Source organism: Sapajus apella, unplaced genomic scaffold (genome assembly GCF_009761245.1).
Source record: "Sapajus apella isolate SASKATOON/1434 unplaced genomic scaffold, GSC_monkey_1.0 scaffold6, whole genome shotgun sequence".
Taxonomy (NCBI): Eukaryota; Metazoa; Chordata; class Mammalia; order Primates; family Cebidae; genus Sapajus; species Sapajus apella.
Window position 1 is genome coordinate 759,930 of NW_022436946.1, and position 21,218 is coordinate 781,147.

Genomic DNA, 21,218 nt, shown 5'->3' on the forward strand with positions numbered 1-21,218 from the left:
ACTTTCTCTTTGCAGAAATGGCATGGTGATAGAATTATACTTGCCTGAAAATAATCAGTCAGATTCATGAAACGTACACTGATTACCTATGTTTTAGATACCATGGCATATGATGTTCTAAATGATGTAGTTACAAAGATGAATAAAACTTTGTACCTTCATGAGTTAATAATTAATTTTATTTTTGACACGTGTAATTAATAAATATAACTATTTTACCTGTTTCTCTTTGGATTATCTCTAGTAAGAATAAGTTTCCAGGAATATAAAAGAAAATTGACCAGTGCTGAGTTGAAATATGTCACTGTCAGTGTCAGAAACAGGGATTTAGAGTTGGGAAGCTACTGACAGGAAGGATTCTTGTGTAGCACAGTCCTTGGTATTGCAGGCTTACAGTTTGTTACCTAAAACCACTGAAAATAAGCAGGCTTCCTAATTTAGAATTTTTCAGAATTCAGAAAGGTAATACTGTGTGTATGCATACACACACATACATATTACATCCGTGATTATGTAATATCCTCTGGATCAGCATTTCATAAGCCATCACAGAAGTATTTCTGCAGTGAAACATGAATATTCATACTAAGTGGATTAAAAAAAAGTCGTAACCTACCGTTAGGTCCAGTGTTGCTGCCAAATAAATTTTAACACCAAACTTATGAAAACAACTTTCACTTTTCAGGATGTTTTTGGATTTTGAGTAAAAAAAAAATTGTGAACTTGTATAATATAGTCATTAAGTGTGTATTTATCTGTCTACTGCAGTCGAACTGCCTCTTTAAAATCCTGGCTCTGACCCTTGCCAACAACTTCAATGCTTCTCTAAATGTATGTTTTCTCATTCAGAAAATGGAGATCATATTAGATAGTACTTCAAGGGGCTGTTACCAGAGTTATTTGAGATAATAGATACAAAGCATTTAACAGCATCTGGTGTGTAATAAGTATTCAACATTAATTTTTGTAACAACAAATTTTTTGTATTTTCAGTATTCTAGCTACAGAAATCTTTTCCATAAAGATTTATGTTTGAGTTTTTATAATTATTATCAGGAAGAAGATTGTGAGAAAGCGTTCTTCAAAATGGACAATGTACTTATAGATGACAGAAGAATACATGTGGATTTTAGCCAGTCTGTTGCAAAGGTTAAATGGAAAGGAAAAGGTATGATGGTTTATCTTCTTTTGTGTTTGCTCTGCTTTCTTTCTTTTGTTTTTTTGGAGATGGAGGCTCACTCTGTTGCTCAGGCTGGAGTGCAGTGGCGTGATCTTGGCTTACTGCAATCTTTGTCTGTCGGGTTCAAGCCATTCTCATGCCTCAGCCTCCCAAGTAGCTGGATTACAGGCACGTGTCACCATGCCCAGCTAAGTTTTGTATTTTTAGTAGACACAGGATTTCACCATGTTGGTCAGGCTGGTTTCCAACTCCTGACCTCAGGTAATTCATTCACCTCGGCCTCCCAAAGTGCTGGGATTACAGGCGTGAGCCACTGCTCCTGGTCTTATTTTTGTTCTGCTTTTCATGCTTATGTGAGCCTTTGATTGAGTGCTGATAATTAGGAGAAATATTAATTCATGTAACTTCTGCCATTTATAATTTTACAAACCTGCTGTCTAGAAACTGAGGTAGAGTGTGTTTGTGTGTGTGTGTGTGTGTGTGTGTGTGTATTTTAAACTGATCAAAAATTATATTTTCTATGTTTGACTGTATTATAAACTACTAATAATTATCCACTGCAGACATGATATGTTTCCAAAGTAATTATTTTGACTTTGTGGTGGTTTGAGTTTTTTAGGTACACAACTTAAATTTTTTAAAGTTTGTTTTAGTTGTCATATGATGCAAAATAGAAAAGGTCCATGAAAAGGTAGATAAAAGTCTCATTCATCCCTGCTCCTCGTATCTAATTTCTTCTGGGGCAACCATTATTACCTATTGGTACTAATTTTCCCCTATAGTCTTTGAATATATATCTGCATGCATATATATATATGATTTTCTCCTTTTAAAAAGGAAAATACAAAGGATGCAGTCTATACAGTTTTTGTACCTTGCATTTTTCACTTAACAGTGTATCTAAGAAATCAGTTCATGTGAGTATATAAAATGAACCAGTCATATTAATAAGTTTTCTAAATTTTTACTCTTTCATGTCCGTAGCAGTGTTTTACCCCTATACATATTACATTTCCCACATATACATATACATATGTCAAATAAATTCCTGGTAGCATGTCAGTCTTAAAGTTGGGTCTCTTGTATGTTGAAATAAGTTTTCGGTTTTTTATGTAGTGTTTTTAAAAGGTTTTACTTTGATAGTTACTCACATGTAATGCTAAATTTTACTGGGAACTTTAGGGTTACTTTATTTTTCTATAACAGTTATTTCCCATGATTTTAATGAACTTTTTTTTGGTCTGTTTTTAGTAAGAAAGAAAAACACTAGTTGTGAATTGCTGAATTGTTTGGTGGACTCTGTTACTTTATGGGAGTTGAGAGAAGGAAGAAATTATTAATGTGACTGAAGTAGGCAAGGAAGTTGCCATTTGGCAGCAGAGTATCTCTTGTTAAATCTGAAAAGGTCTCTTAAAGTCTCACTTCTTCCAAACCTGGTCTTTCAGATCTTAAACTCAGGTCCCAAATTCTCCATTTTCCATTGGACTTAATATTGTCATGGACTCAGTAGCTCTACTTGAACACTCCATTTGTGTGTAATTTATTTGAAAGTTTGATGTTGTAATATTCACATATGTCGTTAGGTGGCAGCATGTGGCTACCTAGCAAAATGGATATCTGATTTCAGTTAAATTAGTAATGGAGATGGAATTACTGATTCTTTTATTCCCTTTTTCTGTCTCTCGATATATGCCATTTATAAAATAGCTCTTACACCCTTTATAAAATAATTATTGTTCTTGATTGACTAGGTGGTTTTTTTTTACTAAGCTCTTTTTTTTTCTTTTTTTAATAAATAGGTGGGAAATACACCAAGAGTGATTTCAAGGAATATGAAAAAGAACAGGATAAACCATCTAATTTGGTTCTGAAAGATAAAGTAAAGCCCAAACAGGAGTATCCTTACCAAGAATCAGTTAGTTAATATATATTGACAATCTGCTATGTGTAGAGTTCTGTGTGATGTGTTATCAAAAGTCACAAAAGCTATAGAAGACAAACTTCCTGAATCCAGATTGTTTGTGAGGAAGTAACTTAGTTTATCATTATCTCTTTTCTTTTTTTAAAATTTAATTTATGTTTTTATCATGTCAAAGGACATTTCAGTGCTATCATCTCTTTTCAAGATCTTACATATACTTTGCTTTTCCACTATACTCTAGTGTATGGAAAAGTGAAGGTTGAAAGAAATCTGCAGCCTAATTCTTTCATCAATACCTTCCTACCCTAGGTTAAGTACTTTCCGACTTAGCATATTCTCAGCAGATCTTCAGGTAAGATTTGTAATTTCTTTTTTGGGGGGCTTTCCTACAAAAACTGGAAAGCCTGCTAGACAAATTTTAAAAGAGCTGTAACACTAGCCTTGTATTTTCTGTATGTAATTTTAATGTTTTTTATTCCCCATAATCAGAAATTTATTATTGCTAAGCTGAATCCTTTGTGCTAACCACTCTTATGTTTAACTTTCTTATGTAGATAACAAAATCCTATTGTTCTCTGTTACAAAATTAGGATACTTCTTTCTGTGTAGTATATTATAATTTAAACAACACACATTTATTGGGCTTCAACTGAGTGCAAGAGTTCACTTTTGTAGGATTAAAAAGAAATCCATTGACTTGACCATTTACTTCAGGTTCTTCCAAGTTTTAGATTGAGACATGTAAAAAGCAGTGAAATGTAGTGGCTTTTTTTTTTTTTTTGAGATGGAGTCTCGCTCTGTCACTAGGCTGGAGTGCACTGCAATCTCTGCCTCCTGGGTTCAAGCAATTCTCCTGCCTCAGCCTCCCAAGTAGTTGGGACTACAGATGTGTGCCATCACGCCCAGCTAATTTCTATATTTTTAGTAGAGACGGGGTTTCACGATGTTGGCCAGGATGGTCTTGATCTTCTGACCTTGTGATTCGCCCGCCTCAGCCTCCCAAAGTGCTAGGATTACAGGCATGAGCCACCATACCCAGCCGAAAGATACTGTTTATATTATGACATTTTAATTTGTTCACTAGTTTTTCCCGTTATAAATATATCACTCCACACATTGCCAAAGTTCTTTCTTTTGTGATTCTTTCTGGTAAATGGTGTCTTTGTTTCCTAGTTTCTATTGGTATTTCAGGAATTTTTTTTCCATACATGTTAGGTAGACATTTCTTTTCCAAGTACTCATCAAGAAAGATGACTATCAGGTTGACCTGGTCTATATTCATGTTTTAAGAATGTGTTGACTGTCTACAATGCATAAAGCATTGTGAGGTGTTAGAGCTGGATAAAGTGAAGGAAGCTGGTAAAATCAGCATGAGGAGAGGCTTTCATATGCAGACAGAACAAACAAGAAGCTGGGATTTGGTCTGAAAATATTAACATTTAAGGGCATATGATTGAAAGCTTTAAATCATAAAAGGTGTGAATGGAATACATTTGAGATTTATTTACTAAATCTTTGAAATTAAATTTAGGCTTTTTACTAATAACTGTAGCTAGAAGATGGGGAATTTTAAGTTTTCTTTAATTTTAATTAATTGAAACAACCACACATATACCTATATGGAATAGTGTAGCTTCTAGCCTTCTGATGTTGATATAGACAGAGAAATGCCATTAGGGGATAATCTGATGTGCAGATAAGTTGTCGTCAGTCAATGGAGGCATGGTGGCATCTACTTTATGGGTCTTGAGAGAAAGAAATTACTGTAAATATAGATTCTTAATAAGAACAATCAAAAATGGAAGTAGGAGAAGGAAGTAATTTGGCCCAACTAGGCCTCGGGGAAGAAACTGGAGAAAAGAGGGCAGTGAGCTCACAAATTTGTGTTTTATTCAAAGGGAGGGATTTGATGTCTTCTAAAACTGTTGATTTTAGTGGTAGGTACAAGATAGTGGGCAAGTAAGGAAGCAAGAAATATAACGAGAGTTATATCCTTTGCCCACTGTTGAGTTGGTTGGTTTGTTTTTTTCTTATAAATCTGTTTTAGTTCTTTGTAGATTCTGGATATTAGCTCTTTGTCAGATGTGTAGATTGTCAAATTTTTTTCCCATTCTCTTGGTTGTCAGTTCACTCTAATGATTGTTTCTTTTGCTGTACAGAAGCTCTGGAGTTTAATTAAATCCCATTTGTCTATTTTGGCTTTTGTTGCCAATGCTTTTGAAAAAAAAGAAATATAACAAGAGTCTTGAGGGTATGACAAGTCATCTTACAGGTACTTATTTAGCATCTATCACATACTCAGTTTAGCAATGGAAGGTATTCAGTTCCTGTGCACATAGAGCTTACTTTTTTTTTTTTTTTTTTTTTTTGGTCAGAGTCTCGCTCCATTACCAGGCACCAGGCTGGACTGCAGTGGCGCGACCTTGCCTCACTGCATCCTCCGCCTCCTGGGTTCAAGCAATTCTCCTGCCTCAGACTCCCTAGTAGCTGGGACTGCAGGTGCATGCCACCACGCCCAGCTAATTTTTGTATTTTTTAGTAGAGATGGGGTTTCACCTTGTTGGCCAGGATGGTCTCGATCTCTTGATCTTGTGATCCGCCTGCCTCGGCCTCCCCAAGTGCTGGGATTACAGGTGTGAGCCACTGTGCCTGGCCAGAGCTTACATTTTATTGTTAGAGTGGGGAAAAAGAACAGACATAGAGTAATTACCATTAACTAAATATATCTAAACTATTGCAAAGAAATATTGCAAAGGGATTTGGGACTCATAATAGGGGGCGAGAGGTTAGAGAATACCCTCAACACTGAAAAAAGTGACATTAAAGCTGCGACACTAATATGGGAGATAGGAAGCCTGAGGTGGATTGCTGTCTTCTTTCATGTGATCCATCATTTAAGAAATAGGCTGGGTACAGTGGTTCATGCCTTTGATTCCAGCACTTTGGGAGGCCAAGTTGGGAGGACTCCTTGAGCCCAGAAGTTTGAGAACAGCCAGGGAAACATAGTGAGACCCTGTCTCCATTTTTTTTTTTTTTAAATACAGATTTTAACTTAACCCAGTATAGTCACGGTACAGTCATACACACACACACACACACACACGTACAGTCATACACACACACACACACACACACACACTCTCTCTCTCTTGAATCAAAAGGTTAATAAAATAAAAATTTTAGGTGGCATATACTGTATTTCTGTATTTTTAAAAAATGCTATTGTGACCAACTAAATAGATTTTGTACCCCATTGATGCATTATAGTCATCAGTTTGAAAAACACTGCTCTGAACCTGGTGCAGTGGCTCATGCCTGTAATCCCAGTACTTTGGGAGGCCGAGGTGGGTGGATCACTTGAGGTCAGGAGTATGAGACCATCCTGGCCAATATGGTGAAACCCCATCTCTACTAAAAATACAAAAATTAGCTGGGTGTACAGGTGGTGTACACCTGTAATCATAGCTACTTGGGAGGCTGAGGCAAGAGAATTGCTTCAACTAGGGATGGGGAGGTTTCAGGGAGGCAAGATCGGGCCACTGCACTCCAGCCTGGGTAGCAGACTGAGTCTCAGTCTCAGAAAAAAAGAAAAAGGAAAGGAAAACACTGCTCTGAAGAATTTGGATAGAGGGAGCAGCATGTGCAGAGCACACATTAGGGTGAAATCATAGGCAGGAGCTATGGAATGTGTATCTGGAACAGGCAAGATCCAGAAGATGCCCTGGAAACAGTGTGGCATAGTAAAAAGGGGGAAGAAGTTGGAGATAATGGAGTCGTAACAGGATGGTATGAGCTGACTAACCCTCTTTAGCTATCTCTTGGGAAGCCAGGAGGGACAGTGTCTTTCATTTGCTTTTATGCAGAATTGAGACATTCCTGTGGAGAATGTGGAGCTGTGGCTTTGTGAAGCCGACCTGAGCCTCCAGTCCTGATAGAAGTGTTTATTGTGGTCCCACAGGGAACTAGTATAGCTCTGCCTGTTGGGCTTCCTCATAAGCTTTCTTTTGAAAACCACCATTGCAGCCCATGTCAGCCTTCCTCAAAACCCACCTTTGAGGTTGAGATTATTTTCAGCAGAAGTTGTAACTATTATATATTTTATCTTATTCTAAGATATTATATTTAAGAAAATACTTATCTCTGAATTAAAACATTAAGAAGTTTTTAACACATTTATATGAAATTTAAAAAGATTCACTCATAGCTTCATCACCTAGACACGATACTTTTTATTTCTCCTTGTTTCTTTCAAGCCTTTGTCTTATGTAAAGTTATAATTGTTGTATAGTATATGTAGCTTTTGCTTAAGCTTTTTCCATGTTAATTTTCATAAACATCTTTCTAGGTTTTTTTTCTGTATCATTTATCATTGTTAACTTCCTTTATAATATCTCTTTGAAGTACTATAATGCGTTTAGGTATATCTTTATTACTAGGTATTTTGTTGTTCCCACTTTGATACTAAAAGTAATCCTATTATGCTCTTTTTTTTTTTTTGAGACGGAGTTTTGCTCTTGTTGCCCAGGCTGGAGTGCAATGGCGCGATCTCGGCTCACCGCAACCTCCGCCTCCTGGGTTCAGGCAATTCTCCTGCCTCAGCCTCCTGAGTAGCTGGGATTACAGGCATGCGCCACCATGCCCAGCTGATTTTTTGTATTTTTAGTAGAGTCGGGGTTTCACCATGTTGACCAGGATGGTCTCGATCTCTTGACCTCGTGATCCACCCGCCTCGGCCTCCCAAAGTGCTGGGATTACAGGCGTGAGCCACCGCACCCGGCTCTCTTATTATGCTTTTAAAAAAATTTTTTTTGAGATAGAGTCCCACTCTGTCACCCAGGCTGGAGTGCAGTGGTGCAACCCCAGCTCACGGAAGCCTCTGCCTCCTGGGTTCAAATGGTTCTCCTGCTTCAACCTCCCAAGTAGCCGGGCTTATTATAGGTGTGTGCCACCACGCCAGGCTAATTATTGTATTTTTAGTGGAGATGGGGTTTCACCATGTTGGCCAGGCTGCTCTCAAACTCCTGGCCTCAAGTGATTCGCCTGTCTCTGCTTCCCAAAGTGCTGGGATTACAGGTGTGAGCCACCACGCCTGGCTATTGCGTATATTTTTGTTCATTTAACTTTATTTATAAATTTTTACTAGAATTTAAACATGATGACCAGGTGTGTTGCCTCATGCCTGTGATCCTAGCAGGGAGGCAGAGGCGGGAGGATCACAAGGTCAGGAGCTGAGACCAGCCTGACCAAAATGGTGAAACCGTGTCTCTACTAAAGATACAGAAGGCTGGGCGTGGTGGCTCATGCCTGTAATCTCAGCTCTTTGGGAGGCCAAGGCAGGTGGATCACCTGAGGTCAGGAGTTTGAGACCAGCCTGGCCAACATTGTGAAACCCCGTCTCTACTGAAAATATGAAAAATTAGCTGGGTGTGGTGGCGGTTGCCTGTAATCCCAGCTACTTGGGAGGCAAAGGTTGCAGTGAGCCGAGATTGTGCCATTGCATTTTAGCCTGAGCAACCAGAGCGAGATTCTGTCTCAAAAAAAAAAAAAAAAAAACCAAAAAATTAGCTGGGTGTTGTTGTGGCGAGCAGCTGTAATCCCAGCTACTTGGAAGGCTGAGGCAGGAGAATTGCCTTAACCCAGGAGGCAGAGGTTTCAGTGAGCTGAGATTGCGCCATTGCACTCCAGTGTGGGCGACAGGGCAAGACTATCTAAAAAAAAAAAAGAAAAAAAAAAAAAGAAAAAAAAAAAAGAATTTAAACATGATAGCTTGATATGCATTGCTGAATTTCCTCCTGTAGGACTGAACTAAAAGAAGGGACATACCTGCTATCTCATATAGCTTTTCTGGGCATTGGAATTTATAATATTTTTTTCTGGTTAAAGATATCCCTCATTTTCTGTTTATTTTATTATTATTGACAAAGATGTTTATTTTCCCCTCTCTTTTTTTTGCCTACTAGTTGTTATTTTAAGATTGTTTAGGATTAGGATTCTTTCCATTTCTCCTGACTGTATAATGAAAGAAAATGTTAGTTTTGTTTAAGAAATGTACTCTATTCTTTTGAGACGCTTTTTGCTTTAAAGTTACTTTTAGCCCATGATCTTTGTTTACCAGATTCTCAAGTTTTGATGTCTTACCAGTATTATTTCTCACATTTATCCTTAACTAACTGCTGCAGTGCAAAATATGATCTTATACTAGATGAGGAGGCAGAAGACTCAAAATCAAGTCACTCACACACAAGTAAAAAACACAAGAAGAAAACCCGTCACTGCTCTGAAGAAAAAGAAGATGAGGACTACATGCCAATCAAAAATCCTAATCAGGTACCTCTAATAGAAATAAGTATTTTATCCCTCTGTAAATGATGCCTTAGTGATACCACTTAGGAGGTAAGGGATCATTCTAAGCAGAGATGGATGTGTTCCTAAGAAGTAGAATGTTTGCACTGGGGTATTGGGTTTTAATTTTCAAACATATTTATCACAAATAATAAAAGGTCATTTTTGACATAACTTCATGTATCAAATACTTCCACACTGTGAAGTAAGAGTGATTTCCATACCTGTGGATACTCATTTGTTCCCATCAAAAACAAGTGTGGTTGTGCTGAAAAAGATTTTGTCATTTATCTGCTTAATTTATCATCAAGTGTGATGTATAGCTCTTAAGGGCTCTTGAGATTTTATGTTCTACGAAACATTTATATTCTTCCATATTGTGTATAAGAAATAAAAACAGCACTGATAGCTTGAGCATCCTAAAAGCTGTCCTGAACAGCACACTTTTAAAAACAATAATAAAAATTCCCCAAAGAAAATTTAGTGTGAAGAAAAGTAATTATTTCCAACCTGTGTTTTGGCTCTTACTTAAATAAAATACAGTTTACAGGCTGGGTGCTGGTGGCTCACGCCTGTAATCCTAGCACTTTGGGAGGCCAAGGCAGGCAGATAGCTTGAGCTTAAGAGTTCAAGACTAGTCTAGGCAACATGGTGAAACCCCATCTCTACAAAAAATACACACACAAAAAAATTAACCAGGCCTGGTGGTGTGCACCTATGGTCTCAGCTACTTGGGAGGATCTCTTGAGCCCAGGAGGTAGAGGCTGCAGTGAGCCCAGATTGTGCCACTGCACTCCAGCCTGGGCAACAGAGCCAGACCGTGTCTCCAAAAAAATACTGACTTTTTTCCATCAGAACTCTTTGCTTTTGTTTTACCACATAGAGGCATATGAGCTGGGCCCTGGTAGATGAGAAGGATTTCAGTGGGTTGAGCTGAGAAGGGAGGAAACTCAAGATGATGAGAATGTGAAGTAAAGATGCAGAAATAGAGAAATGTAGTGTGATAGGCAGAGTCAAGGATTTGCTGTCAGGAGAGCTAGGTTTACGTTTCTATACTGCTAGTCGTCAAAGTGACCTTGACAAGTTCTTTAACCTTCTGACCCACAGTTTCATCCTCTGTGAAAAGTGAGAAATACTTTACAGGCATGTTGTTAAGATTAAGTGAAAAAAAAAAAAATGCCTGTGCAAACATTTTCTACGCTGGCTATTATTGTTACTACTTTTTTTTTTTTTAACTGTTGAAGCAAATTACTAGTTTTAGAGTTACTTGAAATAGTTTCTCTCTGTGGTTATGACATTAACTAGATTTATATTTCAGTTAAATTGTTTCTTTTTATTTTTAATGTTTAAGGGTTGCGTTAACAATTTTTTGTTTTGTAGTTTTAAAAACTGTTTCCAAAGTGAAATCTACAAAATGGTACATATAGAGAACCTAGCTTCTATTGTTGTTCTCTCCCCATTTCCTTCTTCCCTCTGTATTTTATGTGTTTTATGGGTTATTCATTTAAAAAAATTTAGCAAGTAAATATTTGTTACATGTTCTTACCTCTTTGCTATAATCCAGCAGAGATAGAATTTCTTCTTTCCATAGCCCTGTACCTGTTTAAAGACTGCCATCATTCATGCCTCATCCCGTTTTTAGGCCATACTTCTGTTGGTTCCTTCAAATATTTCTCACATGGATCAGTGGTGGTAATAAAAGTAGTAGTAGGCCAGGTGCAGTGGCTCATGCTTGTAATCCCAGCATGTTGGGAGGCTGAGGCAGGAGATTCGCTTGAGCCCAGAGTTCAAGACCAGCCTGGGCAACATAGCGAGACTCAGTCTCTGCAAAAAATTTAAATAAGAAAAAGAAAAAAGTAGTAGTAGTAGCAGTAGTAGTTAACATTTTTTTTGGTCCTTACAATGTGAGGTGGGTACTTTCGTCCCCTTTTCACACAACAAAGGAAGCGAGAACAAAAAAAGTTGTTACTTTCCCATAGTTTTACACAGCTAGTAAGTAGTGGAACCATAGTTTAATTTCCTACTTGGACTCCTAACTACTCTTGCTGCTCTTCTTACCTGGGGTATATTCTTGTCAGTTTTCTTTCCTAAACTCTATTGTTATTTTAATAACATTTGTCTCATAGTACAGTATTCCACTGTGATCTAACAGGAACACATCTCCTCCTTCTTAAATGTCTGTACTCTATGGATTAGGTTAGTCTAAGGTCACATCAGTCTTTTTCACTGGTGACTGGATCACATTCCTATGAATGTTTAGCGTGTTTTCCGCTAAAAATTCTGAATTCCTTCCCCCTCCATGTGCTGCTTTTAGCTCCAGCTTTGCATTCTGCCCTTGTACATGGAAGCTTCAATGAATTTAAGCCTGAGATAAATAAACATTGGTGTGTTTGATATAATCAGAGGTCTAAAAAAATTCAGACTAGTTGTGTTTTTTCGTGTGAATCTTTTCGATTCTGCTGTTTGATTACTTGAAACCTTACAGTAGCAAATATCCTTCTCATTTTGCTTGAAGTAAAAGCATCAAGATTTTGGGGGAATGCTATTAGTATTTTTTAAAAGAATTTTAAGGCAGTTTTAAGTTTTAATTTAAGGGCAGTATTAACTATACAATTATTAAATGCTGGAAAATGATCAAATTTTACTTCTCTCTTTAAATTACATTACATTTTTAAAACATTTTATACTTTGATTTAATAATATACCTACATTAATTTCTCCTTCTAATAAAACACAGCATCAGTATTTAAGATTTCAGTGGCCCCCAACTTTTTTATTATTTTGATTGCCTTGGTTTTTTAAAATTATTTAAAGAGAATTTTTAGTAGTAGACAAATTTCAGCTATAGTTCATATTTTCCTATTTGTTGGTGTTTTGCTTGGTAGGTCTGGTTTCCCAAGAGTATTTTAACTTATTTCTTCAAATTCTTTGTTTTTTATTGAGTAGATAGGCTTATCAATTCGAAAATATCTCTGTTTAATTTTCCACCTCATGTCTTAATTCCAGAAGTGGTTTTTGTGTTGTTGAGGTTTGGGTTTTACTGGGGTTACAGGAAATGAGTATTCAGCTGGGGGTTGCCTTACTGACAAGTGTTCATGCTGGTTGTCAGTTTTCCACCAGGGTTTTCATGTTTGTATTCTTGACTGTATTTTGCTGTCATTCTAGTGATTTAATGTTATTTTGGTGATTAAGATTTAACCAGATCTTTGATTTAGTCCCAGAGACCTGAGCAAGACTTTTTTTGACTGCTTATATTAAGTCATTTGTTAGGTTCTTTAAATTGGCCATTTTGTGTTCTTTGTTTTTTTTCTTTCTTTTTTGGCCACATGGTAGTTTAATCATCTTGTCTTATGTTTTAAATGATAAATAATATAAGTTTTAAAAGTTCATACTGGAAAGGACCTAGAGCTTATCTAATTCATTTCTTTCACTTTAGATATGAAGATACTGATCCCACAGGCTCTTAGGCCTTTATAGTTTAGTGGGAGAGGTAGAATTTTAACATTTATTCGATTCAGTCAGGTGTTGGATTTTTCCCCCATTTTTCTATACCACTCCCCCCTTTTTAATTTTGGATGTCAGGTTACTGATTGATTAAATAATTATTTCCAACCTGTGCAGATCTCTTGAGTCTCAGTTTCCCTATTTCTAGAATGAGGACAATATTGCACTCCTAAAGCTCTTAGCATTGTGTTAGCATGTACTTAAAGGATCTGCTCTTACCTGGCCTCATTCAGCCACTTAAACTTTTCCCCTTCATACATACAGTGCTCATGTTTCCTTGCTTTCCAGCTTTCACATACGCTACTTTCATTAACCTTCTTGCAGCCTAGTCAGACCTAAGCTCACTTATCCTCTGAGGCTCATCTTCTGACTTCTCCATGAAACCTTCTCTAATTAGTCTAACCTTAAGAGTACTTCTTGTTTGACACATCTCCTAAATGTCAGACTCCTTGAACTCAGATCTGCTTGACTTCAAAGCTTGTGTAGCTTTGAAAACTACTCCCAAGTAGGAGTGATTTTAAAGTTTCAGTCCAATTCAAATATTCAGCTTCCTCAATTTTGTAAAAGAATTAAGTGCTACATAATCTTTTATCTCTTTTAAATACTCAAAGCACTTAAGTGCCCATTTGTATAATAACATGCTGAGGATTTGATGAAATTATATATCAGCCAACAGTCTCTACATTTTAAAAGTTTGTCTCAACCAATACAGAAATAAGGATAAGATGTACAGATATAATACTATATGGATATTTCTATTTTGTATATGTGGGAAGCACAAAAATTCTTTTATCTAGAAATGTCATAATTTACTAGAAAATAGATGGTAAACGGCTAAACCAAAATACCTACTCATTTTTTCTACCTCAGGGACTCTTACGATATTGACAAGAACTATTTGGATTGTGTGGAAAATCGCAAATTGGTTTATAGTGTTGTATTCCACAAACACTGTGATTATTACGATAACAATCATGTTACGTCTGTTTTCACACACTGCCAAACTCAAGGTGTACAGTATCTAGACAGTATATGGAATAATCAATAATTTGCTTAAAATCCAGTCCTTAACCATGGGTATTCATCACTCTGGATTTTAAGCCTTGACATTTATATCTACTACAGTAATGTCTGGTGATAGAGTTGAAACCCTTGGGAGTTCAGTCCTTACAATTTTGCCTTTCCCTTGGACAATCTTAAGAAAGTTGAATTTTACAAAATATCTCTTGAAAAAGCATTGGCTCTAGTCTAAGAGTAGAATTAAATTTAGCAGTTTTATTATCTTTGGGGCAAAGGATTCTTCCAGTGTTTTAAAAATCATTTTAAAGAAATGTAATAATTTTAATGTAAGACTGGTCAGCTGCGTGAAGTGGCTCATACCTGTAATCCCAGTACTTTGGGAGGCTGAGGTGAGAGGGGATCACTTGAGCCTAGGAGTTTGAGACCAGCCTGGGGAACATGGCGAAGCCTGTCTCTACAAAAAATACAAAAATTAGCCAGGTGTGATGGCACATGGCTAATTTGGGAGGCTAACCCCAGTACTTTGGGAGGCTGAAGTGGGAGGATCGGTTGAGCCTGGGAGGTTGAAGCTGCAGTGAGCTGTGATCATAACCACTTCATTCCTGCCTGGGTAACAGAGCAAGACCTTGTCTCAAAAAAAATTCTTGTCTCTAGCTTCTGTGTTTCTAAACGTAGAAGATGTATTTGAAGATCTAGAGAGGAGCTGTTATAAAATAAAATACTTTAAAAATAAATTGCTCAGACCCAAGTATACATTACCAATTTTCATTTAAGACTTAACTGACTTTCTGAGATCTCTTCCTGCTAAGTTATTTCAGTGATATCTTCTCACAGGATTCTTGTGGGGATTTTAGTAGTTTTATTGCAGATCAATAATGGGGCCACATTTTGGGGGAGTGAAGGATGGGGAGGTGGGAATAAGACTATAATAATCGGAATTTTTGATATTGCAGCATTTTTCTAAAGATGTTCTAATTTCAGTTGAGCTGTTTCATTTTCATATTTTTGGATCTGATCCATCATTTCAGCCAAAATACTAAATACAAGGCAATGAAATTGTTAAAAAAAAAAATGGCTAAACCTTTTTCTGAATTATTTTATTGCTTTGTAATTTACAAGGTTCTTGACATTAGTGGTGGTGTTCACATTTGAGCTGTTATAACAGCTTGCTAATGATAGTCTTTCTAAGTTTTATTAATTGAAAATGCCCACAACATGATGATTTTACTGATTCACTTGTAATTCTCCCTTCCTTTGACAGGATATCTATAGAGAAATGGGGTTTGGTCACTATGAGGAAGAAGAAAGCTGTTGGGAGAAACAGAAGAGTGAAAAGAGAGACCGAACTCAGAACCAAAGTCGTAGCCGATCTCGAGAGAGGGATGGCCATTATAGTAATAGTCACAAATCCAAATACCAAACAGATCTTTACGAAAGAGAAAGGGGTAAAAAGAGAGACCGAAGCAGAAGTCCAAAGAAATCCAAAGATAAAGAAAAATCTAAGTACAGATGAAAGTTGAAGAGGCAGAATTGAGTGGCTAACATATTTACTCTTGTCTAACTTAGAGTGCCAGGAAAGCAGATGCTTAGATTTTGTGTCAAATCTTGTTATTTTTTTTCATACTAGGATTGTGGCCCTTTAGATTAATTCTGATTATATAGGGCACTGAAAAATAAAGAACTGAACATTTTCTTCGTATACTTTTTTACACTAATTTTATTGTTAAACATAAATGGTAGTCTTCATTTTTGAAATCTTTTACATTTTCACTCTTTTTTTAATGAAGTATTTCATACTACAAAAATACATAAGCATGTATATATAAAGTAAAAGGATAATAGATGTAAATATCTGTGTACTCATCAGCCAGCTTAAGATACAGAATATTGCCTCCATTTTAGAAGTCCCTTAAGTGCCCTCTCCCTCTCAAGTAATTATTTGGAATTTTGTGTTTGTCATTTGCTTATTATGTTTTACAACATATGTATGTATCTGTAAATGAAATGTTAATTTTGTATGTTTCTGAATTTTATATAAATGGCAAAATGTGTACTTCTGTGACTTTCATTTTTATTGCTACACGGTATTATATGAATATACGACAGCTTATTCTCTTGATGGACATTTGAGTTCTGTTTATTTGTGCTGTTGAAACAATGCTGCTGTGAACATTGTCTAGGAATCATATTGCTCGATATGTTGATAAAATAATGCCAAATTATATTCTGAAGTGGCTGTACTGGTTTATACCCCTCCTGGCACTGTGAGTTACCTTTGTTTCGTAGCATCTCCAACACTTGTTAAGTTCAGACTTTTAAAAATTTGCCAACTTAGTGGATGTTAAGTGGTGTCTTACTGTGGTTTCCAGCAAGATTATTCTCTGTTCTTCCATGTGTAAGATGTCCTTTTTTTCCTGGCTGCTTTTAAGGTTTTCTCACTGTCACTCATTATAAGCAGTTTGATATGTGCTTGATATTGTTTTTTTTTTTTTTTTTTTTTTTTTTTTCATGTTTCTTCTGCTGTAGCTATTTTACCTGTGGGTTTATGGTTTTCATAGAATTTGGAAATTTGAGGGCATTTTTTTCTTCTATTTTGTTTTTCTGTCTCTGCTCCTCTCATGCTTCTCCTGGGGCTCTGATGACTTGGATATACGTTAGGCCCCTCAAAGTTGTCTCCCAGTGTGCTGATGCTCTACTCACCTTTTTAAAAAGCCTTTTTCTTGCTGTGTTTCATGTTGGGTAGTTTCCACTGCTGCGTCCTCATTGTTCATTAATCTTTCCTTCTGAAGTATCTAATTTCCTTTTAATTGTATCCAGGTATTTTTTACTTCAGACATTGTAGTTTTTAGAAGCTGTGTCTGGGACATTATCTCTAGTGTTTCTCCTTCACATGCTCATGCCTTCCTCTATTTTTAACATTTGGAATGTATTGATAGTAGCTGTTTCAGTGTACTTGCACATTCTGTCATCTGCATCATTTCTGGGGTCTGTTTCTATTGATTGATTCTGACCCTACCCCATCCCCCATCCTGCCCATATTCTGTTGTAATTTCCTTCATTATGTGCCTGGTAATTTCTGTTTTTAACATTGAGTGTTAAGTTCTTTTATTTAAGTATCTTGAACTCTGTTTGGGGACATAAAGTTACTTGGAAACAATCTGATAATTTTGTAGCTTGCTTTTAAGCTTAGTGAGATTTGACCCACTATGAAGGTAATACCACTCTGAATAATCCTTCTAATTACAAATTTGGGAACATGAACTATTCTGAGCCCTATTGAGCTCCCAGTTGTATTTCTTGTTCCTTTGTGCTGGTTCTTCCCAGCCGTGTGTGATTACCTCACATGCATACACTGCTTGGTGTTTAGCTGAAGACTCAAGGGAAACCCAATATTCTGCCCTGCAAATCTTACCTTGGCTATATAGCAGGTTGTCTTTTTATATTTAATAGATTGTGAATACTAAGAATAGGGAGTGCTGTCTCTCTCTTTCTCTCCCTCTCTGTTCTCTTGGAAGAAAAGAAAAATATTTAAATTATCTGTTCCTTAAAAGCTGCATAGAGTTTGCCTATAAAATTGTCTGAACTTTGCATTTTTTGTGAGAAAATTTCTTTATTGATTAGGTTTCAAAAATTATAGAATTATTAGTCTTTCTATTTCTTTAATGTTAGTCATTTTTACATTTTTCTGGGAATTTATTTTCAATGAAGTTTTTAATTTTTTGATGGAGGTGCATATAGTTTAGCTGGTAGATTTTAGCTGATAGATTTTTACTATCATTTTGCTTTGTTGATGAATGTTCTTATATTTTAGTATGTCTCATAAATAGCATATAGGTAGATTATTATTATTTTTTGAGACAGAGTCTCGCTTTGTCGCCCAGATTGGAGTGCAGTGGTGAAATCTCAGCTCACTGCAACCTCTGCCTCCCAGGTTCAAACAACTCTTCTATCTCAGCCTCCTGAGTAGCTGGGACTACAGGTGGCTGCCACCATGCCCGGCTAATTTTTGTATACTATATATATATTTTTCTAAATAGAGACTGGGTTTCACCATATTGGCCAGGCTGGTCTCAAACTTCTGACCTTGTGATCCATCAGCCTCAGCCTCCCAAAGTGCTGGGATTACAGGGGTGAGCCATCACGCCTGGCTGATTATTTTTTAATTTAATCTGAACTTTAACTGGTGAGCTTATTTTTATGTTTATGGATGTACTCGGATTTATTTCTTACCACCTTATTTTGTGCTTTTTATGTTTTTTTGTCACCTTTTTTTTTCTTTTGGAATAAAAAATGTTTTTAATTCCATCCTCATCACTCCGCCCCCTCTTTGTTTTGGGGAGTTGCTTTGGAATATTACATCCATACTTAAAAAGTGTAATGCTCTATCTTTACCCTCGTAATTGAAAGTCTTGGGACTCACTAAGTCACCCCTCTTGCAACTTTTGTGTTACAATCATCCAGTATTCTAATCATAGCTTATGATTTTTAACCTTAAAATTAGACCTTGAGCTGGACTCAACGGTGCACACCTGTAGTTCGGTTGCTGAATGGCTGAGGCAGGAGGATCCCTTGAGGGCAGGAGTTAGAGGCTGCAGTGCACTGTGACTGTGCCTGTGACCAGCCACTGCATTCCAGCCTGGGCAACATAGTGAGGTACCATTTCTTAGAAAAAATGTTAGACCTTCTGATTATTACTGCTTTTGTACAGATAATTTTTGGTTTAGATTATATGTTGGAAGTATTTCTTTACTCATTCTTGTATCTCAGGCCTTTCACCTAGGATAATTTTCCTTCTTTCTGAAGCACATCCTTTGATGTTCCTCCAGTGACAGCTGTTGATAACAAACTCTTACTTTTATTGAAAATGTTTTAAAGTCACTCATTCTATAAAGCTGATTTTATATGTACATAATTCTAAGTTGACAGTTTTTTTTTTTTCCAGTACTTTGAAGAATCAGTCTACTGTCTTTACTTTTTGTTACTAACGGGGAGAAATCTTTTGTCATTCCAAATGTCATTCTTTTGGATATAATGTGACTTCTTTCTGATTGCTTTTTTGCTGTTAATTAAACTTTCAATTTTGAAGTCAGTTGGAGATTGGCGTGCAATCGTAAAAAATATACAGAGAGAACCTGTTACCTTTTGCCTACTTTCTCCCAGTGATATTATCTTGTAAAATTCTAGTACAGTATTAACCTAGATGCCGACATGGACACAGTGGAGATACAGAATATTTCCATCACTACCAGGACCCCTCTTGCCATCCTTTTAGGCACATCTATTTCCCTGCCACTTCTGTTTTCTCCTTCACCGCTGTCAACCACTGATCTGTTCTCCATTTCTATAATTATGTAATTTTAAGGAATTTATATAAGTGGAATTCTATATTATGTAGCCTTTTGAGGGAGCCAATCATAATTCGGAAGTACATCATCTCAAATGCCATAATCATGAAGGTTGAAATCCTGAAAATCAATCCAAAATATATAATTCTGGAAAGAATAATTTTAAAACTCTTTAAAAGATACTTACTTTTTTTTTTTTTTTTTTTTTTTTTTTTTTTTTTTTTTTGAGACAGAGTCTTTCTCTGTCACCCAGGCTGGAGTGCAGTGGCACGATCTCGGCTTACTGCAACTTCTACCTCCCATTTTCAAGCGATTCTTCTGCCTTAGCCTCCCCAAGTAGCTGGGACTACAGGTGTGTGCCAGCGTGCCTGGCTAATTTTTATATTTTTAGTAGAGATGGGTTTCACCATGTTGGCCAGGCTGGTCTCGAACTCCTGACCTCAGGTTATTTACATTTGTAAAATGATTTATTTGAGAAATACTAACACATGACAGAACACAGACCACTTTACACAATAAAATAGGCAACAATTACTTATTTTTGCAAGCATAACCAGTTCTCCGCCCTACTAATGACAATCACATGGGTATAGATGAATGGTGTTTATAAAGGAATAGGTCAAAAAGGGAAATGTATCAATGCATAGCCTGATGGTTGGTAATTGTGTACACTCAGTTTTGTAACTGCAGTCATCTGAAATACTTTAAGAACAACCAGTGTCTTCCACGGGTTTCACTCAGGTGCTAATCTCTGGAAACACTTGCACAGACACACTCAAAATCATAACAAGTTTCTAGGTATTGCTTAATCCAGCCTACTTGACACCTAAAATTACCTCTTATCAACTCGGCCCCCATGCATACCTCCTTAAACCGTACTTAATTACCAAGTAAAGAAAGTGAGAAAGTTGTAGTTCTACCTAACACAATGCCAGTATCCTGTGATTGTGATTTTTGGAATTTTAGACATTATGGATTTTAGATTAGGCACTTTGATCTTTTGGGATTTTCACCATGCAGGATTAAATGTTCGGGATTTTGTCTTACAGGATTATACACCAAACCTCTTTTTGGGATTGGCTTTGTTTTGCTGCAGACAGCCTTATTCTTCAGAGATTCTCCCAGGTTGTTGCTGGATCAATAGCTCACTTTTATTTTCTTTTATTCATTTATTTGGGATGGAGTCTTGTTGCCCAGGGTGGAGTGCAGTGGCACGATCTCAGCTCACTGCAACCTCTGCCTCTTGGGTTCGAGTGATTCTCCTGCCTCAGCCTCCTGAGTAGCTGGGATTACAGGCATGTGCCACCACACTCAGCTACTTTTGTATTTTTAGTAGAGGCGGGGTTTCTCCGTGTTGGTCAGGCTGGTCTTGAACTCCAGATCTCAGCTGATCCACCCACCTCGGCCTCCCAAAGTGCTGGGATTACAGGAGTGAGCCATTGCACCCGGCCTGTATTTCTTTAATTGGTAATGTTGTTGAGTATCTTTTCATGCATTCATTTTGCCATCTGCGTATCCCGTTTGGTGAAATGTTATTTTACATCTAATTGAATTTTTAGGTTTTTTGATTTTTGAGTTTTGAGAGTTCTTGATTCTACATACAAGTTTTTTTGTCAGATATGTTGCTTGCAGATGTTTCCTCCCAATGCGTAGCTTGTCTTTCCTTTTTTTTCTTTTTTGGGACAGAGTCTCGCTCTATCACTCAGGCTGGAGTACAGTGATGCGATCACAGCTCACTGCAGCCGTGACCTCCAGGGCTCAAACAGTCCTCCCACCTCAGCCTCTTAGTAGCTGGGACTACAGGTGCCTGCCACCATACCCAGCTAATTTTTTTCTTATTATTAGTAGAGACGAGGTCCCTGTGTTGCCCAGGTTGGCCTCAAACTGCTGGTCTCCAGCAATTCTC

The 21,218-nt window shown here is 36.9% G+C and overlaps 1 protein-coding gene and 1 non-coding gene across 2 annotated transcripts in view; one reads left to right on the plus strand and one right to left on the minus strand.

Annotated features, from left to right (window-relative positions):
• Positions 1–16,359, plus strand: part of PPIL4 (peptidylprolyl isomerase like 4) — a 42,619-nt gene extending 26,260 nt beyond the window's left edge. The window contains exons 10-13 of the mRNA XM_032274497.1: positions 1,057–1,168; positions 2,980–3,076; positions 9,281–9,428; positions 15,229–16,359. Of these exons, the coding sequence (XP_032130388.1) occupies positions 1,057–1,168; positions 2,980–3,076; positions 9,281–9,428; positions 15,229–15,480 (609 nt within the window). The 3' untranslated portion in view covers positions 15,481–16,359. The remainder of the gene's footprint in view (positions 1–1,056; positions 1,169–2,979; positions 3,077–9,280; positions 9,429–15,228) is intronic.
• LOC116549822 lies at positions 3,478–3,539 on the minus strand. Its single transcript, XR_004268098.1, has one exon. It is a non-coding gene; the product is annotated as a U7 small nuclear RNA (small nuclear RNA).
• Positions 16,360–21,218: the final 4,859 nt, after the last annotated feature.